The sequence below is a fragment of the Crinia signifera genome, chromosome 7, assembly GCF_055691185.1.
Source record: "Crinia signifera chromosome 7, ASM5569118v1, whole genome shotgun sequence".
Taxonomy (NCBI): domain Eukaryota; kingdom Metazoa; phylum Chordata; class Amphibia; order Anura; family Myobatrachidae; genus Crinia; species Crinia signifera.
This window is the reverse complement of record NC_139223.1, coordinates 71,153,948-71,168,625: the sequence shown is the minus strand read 5'-3', so window position 1 is coordinate 71,168,625 and position 14,678 is coordinate 71,153,948. Positions and strand designations below refer to the sequence as shown.

At 40.7% G+C, this 14,678-nt stretch overlaps 1 protein-coding gene across 2 annotated transcripts in view; it reads left to right on the top strand.

The window, feature by feature from the left end:
- CPPED1 (calcineurin like phosphoesterase domain containing 1) overlaps positions 1-12,770 on the top strand; it is a 75,470-nt gene extending 62,700 nt beyond the window's left edge. For both annotated transcript variants that reach the window (XM_083153317.1, XM_083153316.1), the window contains exon 4: positions 10,172-12,770. In XM_083153317.1, the coding sequence (XP_083009443.1) occupies positions 10,172-10,401 (230 nt within the window). In that variant the 3' untranslated portion in view covers positions 10,402-12,770. The remainder of the gene's footprint in view (positions 1-10,171) is intronic.
- Positions 12,771-14,678: the final 1,908 nt, after the last annotated feature.

The window sequence follows — 14,678 nt, the reverse complement described above, 5'->3', positions numbered from 1 at the left end:
CGAGCGGACGGTATTCCGTGTCCCCTCGCGGGGCTCACTACGCTCGCCACGCTTCGGGCTCGGTGGCTCGCTACGCTCGCCACAGGTTTATATCCAACTCCATGCCCACTTGGATAGTAGGGGTATGAAAAGGACCCCTTTTTCCCATTGAATTCCATGTTAAAATGGACTCAGTCCATTTTAACATTGATTCCTATGGAAAAATCGGGTCATCGCATCGCATCCGATGGTCGCATGCGATGCGATGTCCCGATCCGACCCGATTTAAAAATCGGACGCCCGGATAACTCACAAGTACCTAGCCCCCTAATTCTAGGGACATAACGGCAGCTTCGCAGAGACATAAGTATCGTCTTCCTTGTCCTTTCTTTTTATTGTTATTGTCATTGACTTAAATGCTATTGTTTATTCATGTATTGTTTTTAAAATATTTTTAGATTAAAAATTGTGATATCCAATTGATCCACCTAGCGCTCCACCTTTTTTTCCCCATTTTGCATCCACACGAGGGTTGACATCCCTCAAGTAGGAGCAGCTTAGCAACACACCCCACAGGGCGCCTATTCCTACTCTTAGTATCCCATCTTGAGTATACCCCTATTTACTACATGTTCCATATTTTAGTCAGAAAAAGCTGCTCGTGCCTTTTATTCATGTAGCAATGCAATAAGATGGCCAACTGTAGCAGAGCTGCCCTGGAATTGCTATCTCATTCCCACCAGACATCTGGCAGTGCATGGCATTTGAGGCTTGTTTTTTGATGACACATTTGTATTATGGATAGACTATTATGATTTAGGCTAGGGCACTAAGGTGAGGGTAGAAATGCTCTAAATCCTGGGCTTACTGTGATTGTAAAGGATTTGGGTATGTGCCCCAGCTAGAACAATATATGACTAAAATTTGCAATACTCTAGCGCTCCCCTTAAACATTCACTTGTACACCAAGTGTGCGGTGTGCAAAACCCTTCTGTATAATAAGCCTAGAGAAAGTTCCACAAAATGAGGTGATCAGGGATCGCTGTCTCCTCTTATTTCTTGAAACAGTAAATATATTATCCTTCCATGTTAAACTTGGAAGCATAAAAGCTGACCTATAATTATATAGAAATGAGTCAGTCCCTTGCCACTATAGCTGTCCTTCACCATTACTTTTTACTTTACCTTTCTGTTCTGAAGAAGGCTTTGCCTTTTGTGCTGGCTATGTACATTAACAATGCGCTAGCTAAGTCAGGGTTGCCGACCCTCCCGGAATTACCGGGAGGATCCCGAAAATCGGGTCCTCCTCCCGGCCCCCCGGAAAGGTGGGCAACCCTCCCGGATTCCGGGGGACCCCCACGCCACCCCCCGATTGTGCCATCTTCCCCCATACCTTTGAATTGAAAACCATCAATCCGCGGGTCTCCGGGAGGGGGCGGAGCTAAAATTGCGTCATTTTAGCCCTGCCCCCTTCACCGAGATCAGTGAATTGGGGTTTTTACCATCCTGGGGGCGGGGCTTAATGATGTAAAGCTCAAGCCCCGCCCCCCGAACTGCAGCTGGAAGTCTCCTCTCCGGGCTTCTCCCGAAGAGGAGACAGAAAAAGTCGGCAACCATGAGCTAAGTGGAATTGTGTGCACATTATATTGGGTATCATTGCTGAACACAGGGCCAGGACATTCATTCCTTAAGGCAGACATGACGAAACTATGGCCCTCCAGCTGTTGTGAAACTACAAGTCCCATCATGCCTTGCCATAGTTTTGCTATTAGGGAATGCTATGACAAGGCATGCTGGGGTATGCAGTTTCACAACAGCTGCGGCTATTCCTTCAGAATGCATTAGAAATCACCATAGACTGAACCGAGGGCCTGATTTAGCAAGGCTCATGGGTCTATGCAGAGTTTATGCAATTTGAACACATCAAGCTGTAATATGGGGTGGGAAGTGGCGGTCTCGTGTCAGATCAGCTTCACATAAATGTGTCCCATGTAATGTAATACAGCATATATATTTGTATAAACCTTGTATGCAGTGATTCCATCTATACACTGTGGAGAAGGTGTAAGCCTGGAGCATATGCTGCCAAAGCAGAGGGATACATACCTCGAGATGCCCACGGAGAACTTTGCTGCGGTTAGAGTTCCTTTATTTGTGCACTGTTTACCTGTAAACAAATTGCCCTATTTATTGTCAAACAATATAGGTTAGATGTTCCTTCTCAACATAGGAGGCATAATAGAGACCACATCACAGAATAACAGGGGTTATTCATCGACTGAAAGGGAATATACCTCTCCCATTCAGATATGTCACCACCTTCTTTTATCTAGCATTACATATAAAATAAACACTTGATTTGACAGTCCCAACAGTAACCAGTCTTCATTTTGCGGCACGTCTGTGACTATATTAAAAGTTTCATTGGGTGACATTATCATTTCATATACTATCCTGGGAGAACACAAACCATCAACTCTCAGGTGAGATTATTAATATTGATTTGTTCACTCTCTCTCGGTCCTTCTAAGTATTTATATATAATATATTGTGGCCATCACCTCTTTCTTGCCAATTTCTCTTTTAATTCTGGAAACATGAAAAAGTTTTACGAAGACTTTTGATATGTTTTTTTTTTTTTTTTTCAATTACTTTGTTGGATCGCTCCAGCTCTGCCAAGAAAAAAAAAAAGAAGAAAAGACTTTTGAAGTTTAATGCACTGAATTATAGATGTAACTGGTACCCTAGGTGGATATTCATGACTTGTACAGAATAAAGAAAACTCCATCAGCAAATGAAAGTAGTGTATCCCATTCATCTGACAGAGGAGTTGCTTTTGAACCAATAACGTACATCTTTATCTTATTGTTTTACGTAGTGAATTTTTAACTAAACTGATTATGTAGGCATTCCTGATAAAGTATACAAATCTAGCTCATTTAATTATTTATTAAAGCCAATATTTGACCTTTTAGTACAGGTTGAGTATCCCGTATCCGAAATGCTCGGGACCACGAGCATTTGGGATAAGGGATTTTTACCATTTTTAGATTTTTCTTTTTTTCTTTACATACTTACCTGGTCAGCCGGCATCCACGGTGGCCTTCAGGATCGTCTTCAGCGATCCCAGGGATGCATTGCGTGAGTTTGCAGGCGTGCTGATGACGTCACCTGCGCACCAGCGCAATGCACTCCTTGGACCGCTGAAGACGATCCTGAAGGCCCCTGTGGACATCGGGGGACTTGGTAAGTATAAAAAAAGGGGCGGGGTATAAAAAATAAAAATCCGAAATATTCTAAGAAAACACGGTTTTTGGAATATTTCGAACAAGAGATCTCCAGATACGGAAAACTCTACCTGTACTGATGAAATGTTTGTACATTATTTTGTATTCCTCTAGAAGATTGCTAGATGAAGACCAACAGGTTAATATGGCTAAATGTATAATTAGATGTTATTTGTAGTGGGTGAATGTGTTCTGTGTGTATGTGCAAAACATAAAGGAGCAAATGGAAGAATGGTTAATGTTCCTACCATACTTCATTCTTCGGAGAGTATACTGGGTGCTGACTTGCAGAACTTTATCTATCCCTTCCAACGCCATGGGCCAAATGTAATAGGGTGAGAGTTTCAGAAAGTGAGAGATTTTGGGAGAGTTTTCCCATGTTTTTTAAAGCAGCAATCAATTACATGGCAAAATCACCCTGGTTTTGCAGTGTAATTGATTGCTGCTTTAAAAAACATGGGCAAACTCTCCCAAAATCTCTTACTTTCTGAAACTCACCCTATTACATTTGGCCCCATATGTCCACATATACAGCACCGCTGCCAATGCTCTGGTTTTATTAAGAATGCCAGAAAAAAAGCAGGAAGGAAGTTTGCTTGATGCCCAGCAGGGAATAGAAATGTATTCAGATGTAAGGGTTATTGTTTCTAAGAGCACTTATTTCCGCACAAAATTTCCCACTGCATGAGCGGTCAGAGATGCGTGCATGTGTGTGTGTGTGTGTGTGTGTGTGTGTGTGTGTGTGTATATATGTATGTGTATATATGTATGTATGTGTATATATGTATGTATATATATATATATATGTGTGTGTGTGTGTATATATATATATATATATATATATATATATATATATATATATATATATATATATATATATATATATATATATATATAGTGCAGGAGATATGGCACTCGCGGCGACTTGGATAAAGAAGATTCAGGAGACGGTGTGTGAACCAATCAACGTTTCATTCAATCAAGAATTTCGTCAGGATTATATCAAAATATTAAACATTATGCTTACCTTATATCCCCCATTCCACGCTGGATTGTCCGTCCCCTGACGCTGGACCCGGAAGTGGCGCTTCCAGATGACGTCATGACGTCTGCAGCCCGGCCCGCAGACGCTCTGACACTGTTCCACGTCCTATCCCAGGGTCAGTTGCCATGGAGACGGTGCGCTGTCAACCAAACAGAGTGTAGATAGGGATAAGGCAGCTATATATACAAACATATAACATTACAATATCAAAAATAACCACCAACTATAACATAAAGCAGACTAAAGTTCAGAAACATATCAAAACAGCAAAAGTATATACATCATCATAGATGCATATTCATAATAAACAGGAAATCGGCATAGTGTCATTTAATCCTCTAGGGTGGATTGTGTCCAATTTATTAATCCAAAACGCCTCTCTCCGTAAGAGAACAAGATTTCTATCACCACCACGGGACAGCGGGGGGATGAAATCTATCATGCGATATTTTAGAGATGTAAGACCATGCCGAAGTTCAAGGAAGTGTCTCGCCACCGGTTGCTCACTGGAACCGGAATTGATGGCGGCTTTGATGGCCGATCTATGTGCTGTCATTCTCTCCTTGAACTTACGGCTGGTCTTACCCACATACGAGAGCCCACAGGGGCAACTTATAAGGTATACCACGAATGAGCTCTCGCATGTTAAATGATGGCGAATCTGGAATTTAACCCCAGAATGAGGGTGACAGAACACGTCTCCGGATATTAAAAATTTACAGGTGGTACAAGGACATTTAAAACATCCAGGTTTTTTATGGGAGAGGAAGTGGCCCACAGGGGATGAAGCAGGTTGTAATATATCTGTTTTCACAAGCCAACTGCGAATATTGCGGGGGTTGGAATAGCACGGCATCAAGGTGGTATTATTAAGATTAAGGTCCTCATCAGATTTTACAATACTCCAAAGACGTTTAGAGATTTCCTTAATCTGTGGTGCTGAGGTATTATATTGGGTCACCCAAGGTAACCGATCTACATTGGTTCTAACCACCCTGTTATCCAACAACTGTCTTCTATCCAATCCCAGTACTTTAATCTTGGTCTCCACCAAGGACTCACGTGGATAACCTCTAATGACAAATTTTTCAATTAATTCATCTATTTGATGACTGGCCATAGTTATGTCGTTGTTAATTCTAAACATCCTTAACATCTGTGAATATGGCAATCCTGCCTTCAGACTTCTAGGATGACAACTATCCCAATGTAGAAAAGTGTTCCTATCGGTCTTCTTGATAAAAACAGAGGTATTGATGGCAAAATTGTTAACCCTGATGAGGACATCAAGAAACTCAATTTCGCATTGGCTGCTTTTGTATGTGAATTTCACAGGGTGAGCAGCACCATTAATATGAGCGAAGAGGTCAACAAGATCACCCAACTCCCCCCGCCACACAAACAGAAGATCGTCTATTTGTGTGGCGGGGGGAGTTGGGTGATCTTGTTGACCTCTTCGCTCATATTAATGGTGCTGCTCACCCTGTGAAATTCACATACAAAAGCAGCCAATGCGAAATTGAGTTTCTTGATGTCCTCATCAGGGTTAACAATTTTGCCATCAATACCTCTGTTTTTATCAAGAAGACCGATAGGAACACTTTTCTACATTGGGATAGTTGTCATCCTAGAAGTCTGAAGGCAGGATTGCCATATTCACAGATGTTAAGGATGTTTAGAATTAACAACGACATAACTATGGCCAGTCATCAAATAGATGAATTAATTGAAAAATTTGTCATTAGAGGTTATCCACGTGAGTCCTTGGTGGAGACCAAGATTAAAGTACTGGGATTGGATAGAAGACAGTTGTTGGATAACAGGGTGGTTAGAACCAATGTAGATCGGTTACCTTGGGTGACCCAATATAATACCTCAGCACCACAGATTAAGGAAATCTCTAAACGTCTTTGGAGTATTGTAAAATCTGATGAGGACCTTAATCTTAATAATACCACCTTGATGCCGTGCTATTCCAACCCCCGCAATATTCGCAGTTGGCTTGTGAAAACAGATATATTACAACCTGCTTCATCCCCTGTGGGCCACTTCCTCTCCCATAAAAAACCTGGATGTTTTAAATGTCCTTGTACCACCTGTAAATTTTTAATATCCGGAGACGTGTTCTGTCACCCTCATTCTGGGGTTAAATTCCAGATTCGCCATCATTTAACATGCGAGAGCTCATTCGTGGTATACCTTATAAGTTGCCCCTGTGGGCTCTCGTATGTGGGTAAGACCAGCCGTAAGTTCAAGGAGAGAATGACAGCACATAGATCGGCCATCAAAGCCGCCATCAATTCCGGTTCCAGTGAGCAACCGGTGGCGAGACACTTCCTTGAACTTCGGCATGGTCTTACATCTCTAAAATATCGCATGATAGATTTCATCCCCCCGCTGTCCCGTGGTGGTGATAGAAATCTTGTTCTCTTACGGAGAGAGGCGTTTTGGATTAATAAATTGGACACAATCCACCCTAGAGGATTAAATGACACTATGCCGATTTCCTGTTTATTATGAATATGCATCTATGATGATGTATATACTTTTGCTGTTTTGATATGTTTCTGAACTTTAGTCTGCTTTATGTTATAGTTGGTGGTTATTTTTGATATTGTAATGTTATATGTTTGTATATATAGCTGCCTTATCCCTATCTACACTCTGTTTGGTTGACAGCGCACCGTCTCCATGGCAACTGACCCTGGGATAGGACGTGGAACAGTGTCAGAGCGTCTGCGGGCCGGGCTGCAGACGTCATGACGTCATCTGGAAGCGCCACTTCCGGGTCCAGCGTCAGGGGACGGACAATCCAGCGTGGAATGGGGGATATAAGGTAAGCATAATGTTTAATATTTTGATATAATCCTGACGAAATTCTTGATTGAATGAAACGTTGATTGGTTCACACACCGTCTCCTGAATCTTCTTTATCCAAGTCGCCGCGAGTGCCATATCTCCTGCACTATACATTATCCCCCTCTGATAGGGGCACCGGGTGCAGTTATCTCAGTCATTGGGAGTGCCGGGCTTCTGCAGCTATATATATATATATATATATATATATATATATATATATATATATATATATATATATATATATATATATATATATATATATATATTATAATATAAACAACAAAAGTGGAAAAGCGCCAAATGATCTCTTCAACAAGAGATGACTCAAAAAGTTAATAACAGTCCATGACTTGAAATGTTGTAAAAATAAGTAATAAACTGTTTGTCCGGTATCTTTATTTGATCGTGAAGTTTTCGTGCATAATATGGAAGTGACCCAACGCGTTTCGTCTTATCAATCAAGACTTCATCAGGGTTATTAGTCTTCCAATAGAGAAAATTGTGTTTGATTTGGTATTTTCCAGATTTGTCAATCCCACATTTTTTTGGGATAGAAAATGCCCTCTAGGTATATGACTGAATCATAGAAGTTAACGGAACAAGGATTTCCACATTCAAGTAGTAGCTGGTACCAAGAATAATCAAATTCCAGTGGAGCGGTCTACCAAACCGATTCTCCACCTTCAGGGAATCTAAGTGGATCATCGGCCTATCCTATTATATACTTTTTACTCATTTATAATATATAAAGTGTCATTTAGCGGGACTAGGGGTATTGTTGGAAAAAAAATATATATATATATATATATATATATATATATATATATATATGCATGCATGCATGCGCATACACACAGTGCTGAATTTCCCATTAGACATGTTTGGGGGTGGCACTTGATGCTTCTGTTGGTGCTGTCAGCCTGAAATGTACCAGTAACAGCACAATATCCACTGTACTGCACCATATTTTTATATTGTATAGAGTGTACATGGATAGGGCATGCAGATACTGACCCTGTAAACTGTCCTACTTACCTATTCTATTAAATGAGGGCTTAATTAATAAAAATAATACAATTAGGCAGGGGGGCGGCCATTATTGTTGTGCCTACGGGCGCCCTCGCTCCTAAATCCGCCCCTACACACACACACACGGGACCCCACTAAAATAGAGGCCACCACAACACTGCAATGAGGCATTTTCTACTCATTAATGTCTGATATATTTGAGTACAAAAAAATCATCCCGCTCTATATTCCATCATCCAGGCTTATGCTTGTCCATTAGGACAATATTTTCTCGCTCAGAGGTTCCTTGTAATTTTATTAGCAGACTTATACGGCTATTCTGCATTCTACGCCTGTGGGCAAAAATGACAACAGTGGACTGTTCACTGTATTTTTCTGCATTTAATTCTGGTGTAACAGATCAGCAAGTGGATGTGATATGAGGTGAAGAAGAAACCCTTGCACAAAAATGCAATCTATTTTCATGCTCTTAGATTTGTGGAGGGGTTTTCATATTGGCACAAAGAACTTTTTGCATTTGACCATTTTGGACTAATTGTAGTTTTAGAGCCTGCTTTAGTTGAAAGATGATGTCTCTTTAAAACTGGTTCAAGAAAAGTCGATACTGTGCAACAATCTCGTCATTATTGCAGATGTCCAGCTTTGTGTCTGAAGCCTATGTCTGATGTCAGTATTGAAAGTCTCTGGTTAGCGTAACCATGATTATTTAAACTGCTGGTGGATGAATGTCAACAGACAGATTATATCAATTGGCCATGCCCCCCTTCGAGACTGTCTTCGTGTTCTTGGTCCATATACATACTTTATGTATTTGTGATGTTTGGATTTTATTCTAGATAACATAAAATAGTGGTCACTTTTCACTTGGTTCTAACTTATTTGGATTCACATTTATGTGTGTGCTGTTTTTTATGGACTGTAATTTATTCTTGTGGTGCCCAGGTAAATTGCCAGATTTGTGTGTGATTTTTAAAACCTTTTTCATTTTGCATTTATATTGTGTTGTAAGCAGAATGTTGATAAAAATGCAGTGACCTTTGAGAATCCTCACTTTTACCTACAAAAGTAGGTTCTTCTTTTTCAGGTTTTTAATAGTATTTAAATTATTTATATTGTTCTAAGAATAAGATTTTATACAATAATGTCTATGCATTACTACCATTCTTTTAGGTGGATAGTTTTGTATGACTTCCATTTTTGAGTTGCTGTACGTTTTTTTGTCTAAGACTTCAAATCATTTCAAATGATTATGGAAATATACCAGTGGTTCCCAACCCTGGTCCTCAAGTACCCCCAACAGTGCACGTTTTCCAGGTCTCCACACAGAATCACAGGGGTGGATCTTTTAAAATGTGTCTGAATAATGAGTGCACCTGCTGGGTGACTTGGAAAACATGCACTGTTGGGGGTACTTGAGGACCAGGGTTGGGAACCACTGAAACATACAGAGAACAGCACAGCTTAATTTTATATGTGGCTATGTAGATGACCGCCCGGTCATTGAGCTTGGTCTTAAAATGGATAGATCGATTTTTAAGAAACCGGAACATTTGTTGTGTTTTTGAACATTTGTTGTGTTTTTATTTTACCTGGTGAAAGTCTAGGATAACAGATGCAAACCACATTCCATTTTATTGAGGAACGGACTAAACACTGTTAAAGCTAAAAAATAGTTTACTGTAATAGGTTAAAGAAGCAGAATATGTTTGAGTAATGCAATCCCTAATCTTGTCTGCTTCTGTGAAACATTTGTGATATCAGGAAGTGGGTTGGGCCTCCTACTGAGTGAATAATGGAATATAATTAACTTGATAATTACACTTGGTGAAGAACAGTTGGTCCATTAATTTTCCTAAATTCCGGCTTTCTATATAGAATCCCGTTTTTTTTTTTTTTTTTTTAGGTAAATCATAAGCAGTACATAACTCTGCCTTTATTCATTTAGCATGATCTGTTCATCTCTTTCTTGCAGGAGTGAAAGCCGTATTCTCGGGACATTATCACAGGAATGCCGGTGGAATGTATAAAGATCTGGATATGGTAGTTACATCCGCTATTGGCTGCCAGCTTGGAAAAGACGAACACGGTGTCCGCTTGGTGGTGGTCACCGAGGATAAGATTGTGCACAGATATTATAGCTTAGACAAGCTGAAAACTGAAGGACTTGAGCAGGATCTTGTTGACCTGCTTAGGAAGAAGTAGTATAGCTAAAGTAAAGCTTTTATAAATCTTTTAATGGCTTCTTCTATGCATTTTGCCCCAAACAATAAGTGTTAGTCACACACACACATTTCACTTCCTGATTCCCAGAAGGGCTACGTGGCCAAAATTGCACTAGGGTTGCAAATACTTTATATTTACTTCTCCATATGGACAGCAATAGCGACTGTCCCATACAGATATGTCCTTCTACATCTACAGTAGCTTCAGTACTCCATACAGTGTGAGATGCTTGGTGTGTTAGTCATCAAGTTGTACACAGATATAGAAACCTCAAACATCAAATTAATCAGCACGGTCTTGTGCTTCATAGTAGCATTGTATTGAGACCTGAGACGCATTTAAAGAAAACTAGACACCCAACACTGTACGAGTCTCCGGTGACATGGAGTGCCAAGAGGGGCTGTTTGATGTGACTGCAGCAAAGATGTATGCTGACGTATCTGTATGTAGTAATACAGACATCCCCATAGGTCCAGTAATAGACATCTCCATAGACCGGGCCCCAGGCAGGGAAAATTAAAAATGAAATGTTGCTTACCACAACTCTGTCAGCGCTGGCCAACATTTGTGGGCATCCCTTCTCCCCCTCTACTCCTCCAATGGTTTCATTAACATCAACACATCTGACGATAGGAACACGATATAGGTGAGGTTGTGTAGGTTAAGGCCTCAGGGCCTATAATGCTGTTAAGATATCCTTAAGTATGCCCAGTAAAACAGACAGCTCTATATGTGCTGTAATATAGACTGCAGGTTGAAGTACTGCCGAGACACGGAGACTGAGCTGTGAATCACATTGTCTACCTGACTACAGTCCAAACGGAGGTGAAAGGATTAGACTGCTATGTGCCCTTACCAGCATGCTGCAGACCACATCCTCAATTCCATACAGTTGAGAGTAAGTAGGAATATTACCCAGGATTGATTTAACCTTTTCAAGTCCATTGTCTAGTCAGGCTTAACAGCCCTAGCGCTAGTAGCAGATCCAATAGTGAGCCACTTTAAAATAAGAACATTAACATAGTTCAACATTCAATGTAGACCATTTTTTAATAAAAAAAATATCAATACAATTTAAATATTTAAACCAGACTGAATAAAAAACAAGTGGACTGCAAAGGGTTAACTATGTCACAGCGCTTCCACCTGGAAGATCTTTTCTGTAAACCTTATATCTGCTGCTGGTTACTATTCTAATAAAGACTGAACGCACACTGGAATAAAAAGTGCAGTGCCTGTTCTAAAATTGCCACTACTAGACTGGCAGCTTATTAATATTTCTTGTATAGTTATATATCAGATGTGCACTCTGTTGGCCTGGTGATTGGTTACGGTGCTATGGAAATGAGGATTTGATACCAGGAAATATAGTGCACATCAGAGCTATACTGTGCCAGAGAGAGACATGTAATGCAAAATCTACTTACGACTTTTATAAGATGGAACAATCTTTGCGCCATTCTGGTACGAATAGCTAAGGGGGATACATTTGAACTTGCGTTCTGCTACGTTATCGAGTTGAAATGTGCAATAAGTCAGCACTCTGTGGGTTTAGCCATGCTTGGCTAAACTTGGCACTACTGGGCGTGCACCCCCCTCCCCCGTAAGACTTAAGATAACAGCTTTATGCACAATTTAGATTGAACACATTCTTCTGATTTACTAAAAATTGCTAGATAATACATTGATTTGACTGGACAATATGCCCTCAGGTCAAAATATTCATTGTCTAATGTGTTATTTAACAGATAGTGATGAATGAGCTAAAATATGCAAATTCGTATTTAAAATTTAGCTGAACTCTAAAATCATGGATTAAGGGTCATACAGTTTATTAATGACTTCACAGTCTCATTAAGTCATGGCATGCTGGTTCACCCTGTAAAAAAAAAGGATCATTGTCTGAAATTGCTTTTATATCTAATGCATCTGAAATGTAAATGTAAGAGTGGAAAATTATCGAATTACTTTTAAGATGAGTAACTGATGAAATATAGGCCAAACGCATAAGGAGGGGGGTCATTTTCTAAACTGCTTAATAAATCTCCACATTTACGGTGATTCTTGGTCTGAATATTTCAAAAGTTCACCTAGAATGGGAATGGGATCTCTGAAACTATACATAGTGTACTATACTGTATGTATCTTCTAGAGTCACTGTTTGGAGGGTGATGCCAGGGTAATATACTGTGCTGTATTATACACAATTAATTGTATGTGTAATGATCTATATTTTAGATATAATGTTTCACATTATGGAAAGTTCCTTATCTGAAGACACAAGTCCTGATCATAGATCTCCTGTCTTTCACATACAGTGTTTCACATACAGGTTTCAACAAATTATATCCCCCCCCCCCCCCCTGCATGTTGCAAGAAATCACTACACCACCCCCCCCCATAAACAGTACTATATCACTACACTGAATTCACCCTTATATGCCCCAGTACACCATTAAACTAAACCTCCCTTATATGCAACTACATCACTACAATACTCCCCCACCCCCTCTTTATATTGTACTACATACGTGCACTGCACTACATTCCTAACCACATTGTTAAAACATCCCAGTGCCTCCCTCCATGAATTTTTTTCATAAAGGGATGTCCTCTGTCCAATAGAGCTCCAGATTAGAATGTGGGTGAAATAATGGAGTGGAAGGAGGCGAGTGGGACACCTTTTCAGGTCGAGAGACAGCAGGGATGAGGGGATGAAGCAGGTATGAGCCTGGTCCTCTGGCTGGGAGAGAGCAGGGTAGAGGGGAAGAGAGCAGGCCAAGAGGTGGTGGGCTTGGTACGTAGTTCGGGAGAGAGCAGAGTAGAAGGGATGACCAAGGCTTTCCTGGTCTTATGGACGAGCAGGAGCACTGCAGAAAGGATGACGGAGGCATGCATGGTCCAATGTATCTATAAATTCAAGGCTGGCACAGGGCTCTCCTCCCCTTTTGACTGTCTAAATCAGGGGTGGGGAGCCTTTTTTGTGCCAAGGGCCGTTTGTATGGGGAAAAAACCCTTCGGGGGCCATATGTAAAAATGTATCTTACAAATTGTCATGCTGCAGGCGTCCCAGGTTCCGGCGGCTGCCACTGAATAGGACAGACAGTCTCCAGCTGCTATTGATTAAGAGGAATCTTGCGAGAACTACCATCCTCTCGTGAGCATTCCCCTGTACTTGACTCCCGGCAAAGCCGCCAGGCGGGTGGGCGGGCCACTCAGACCGGCTACGGGGGCCGCAGGTTCCCCACCCCTGGTCTAAATACCCAGTTTGTTTCGTTATGTTTACCAATTGTAAATCGCAACAAAATTTGCTGCGCTATATAAGATACCAGAGGGAATAACTGGGGCTGGCTGTGGGGATGAATGGTCCTGCTATAGTTGTCCCTTAAGTACAGCCACCCCTCTTCTCTCCTGCGTCTGGATGGCCACTTCCTCGTTTACAAGCCCTCAGCGATTGGCCTGCATTCTATAATGAGTCACTTAGACTCATTATTAATACAGCTGATATCGCCAGCTGCGGGCCCTGTCATTGCCACAGGTCTGGTGCAATGTACCATCTATAGTTCCACCTTTGAATTTGACCGTGATCAGGAATAGTTTCTTTAAAATAAAAATCAGCATAAGCCAGAAAGCCCAGAGCAACACACGAGTGAAATAACTAAAGTGTTAGTAAGTGTAAGAAGCCAGAGCTATTTACAAAGTGATGAATGTAATTACAATTTTAAAGGAAAAGTGTTAATGATGAGATTATACATAAGATAATTTTTTTTTTTTAAAGAATGTAATAGTGTGTCACCCAGGTACACCAATCCAGGGGCACCATAGCCCAAACCCATCTTCACCCCCCAAAATTAATTTATTTCATTTTGGAATAAGGCTGTAACATAAAAAAATGTTAACTTGCATTGTACATTATCATGGTTAATTATAGGGCATATTCAATGTGAAGAAATTGTCCATATCAATAAATCAGCTTCTCTCGTTTTAAAGTTCTCTAAATGATAGCTAGACACTCATTGGTTTCTGTGTCAACTTCTTCACTTTATCACTCTCAAAGGTTAAATACGTCTTCCCCCAAAATAGAAGTACAAACAGCCAGCAGTAATAATTGGATTGTCTGGTTGCTTTCCATCCTGTGGTAGTGATCAGCAGATCCCAGGATTGGTAGTGAATGTCACATGATCAGCTCAACTATGTCACATTGTACCCAAGCCTCCCAACCAATATTCATACATAGTACATTTTGGCCAGGAATC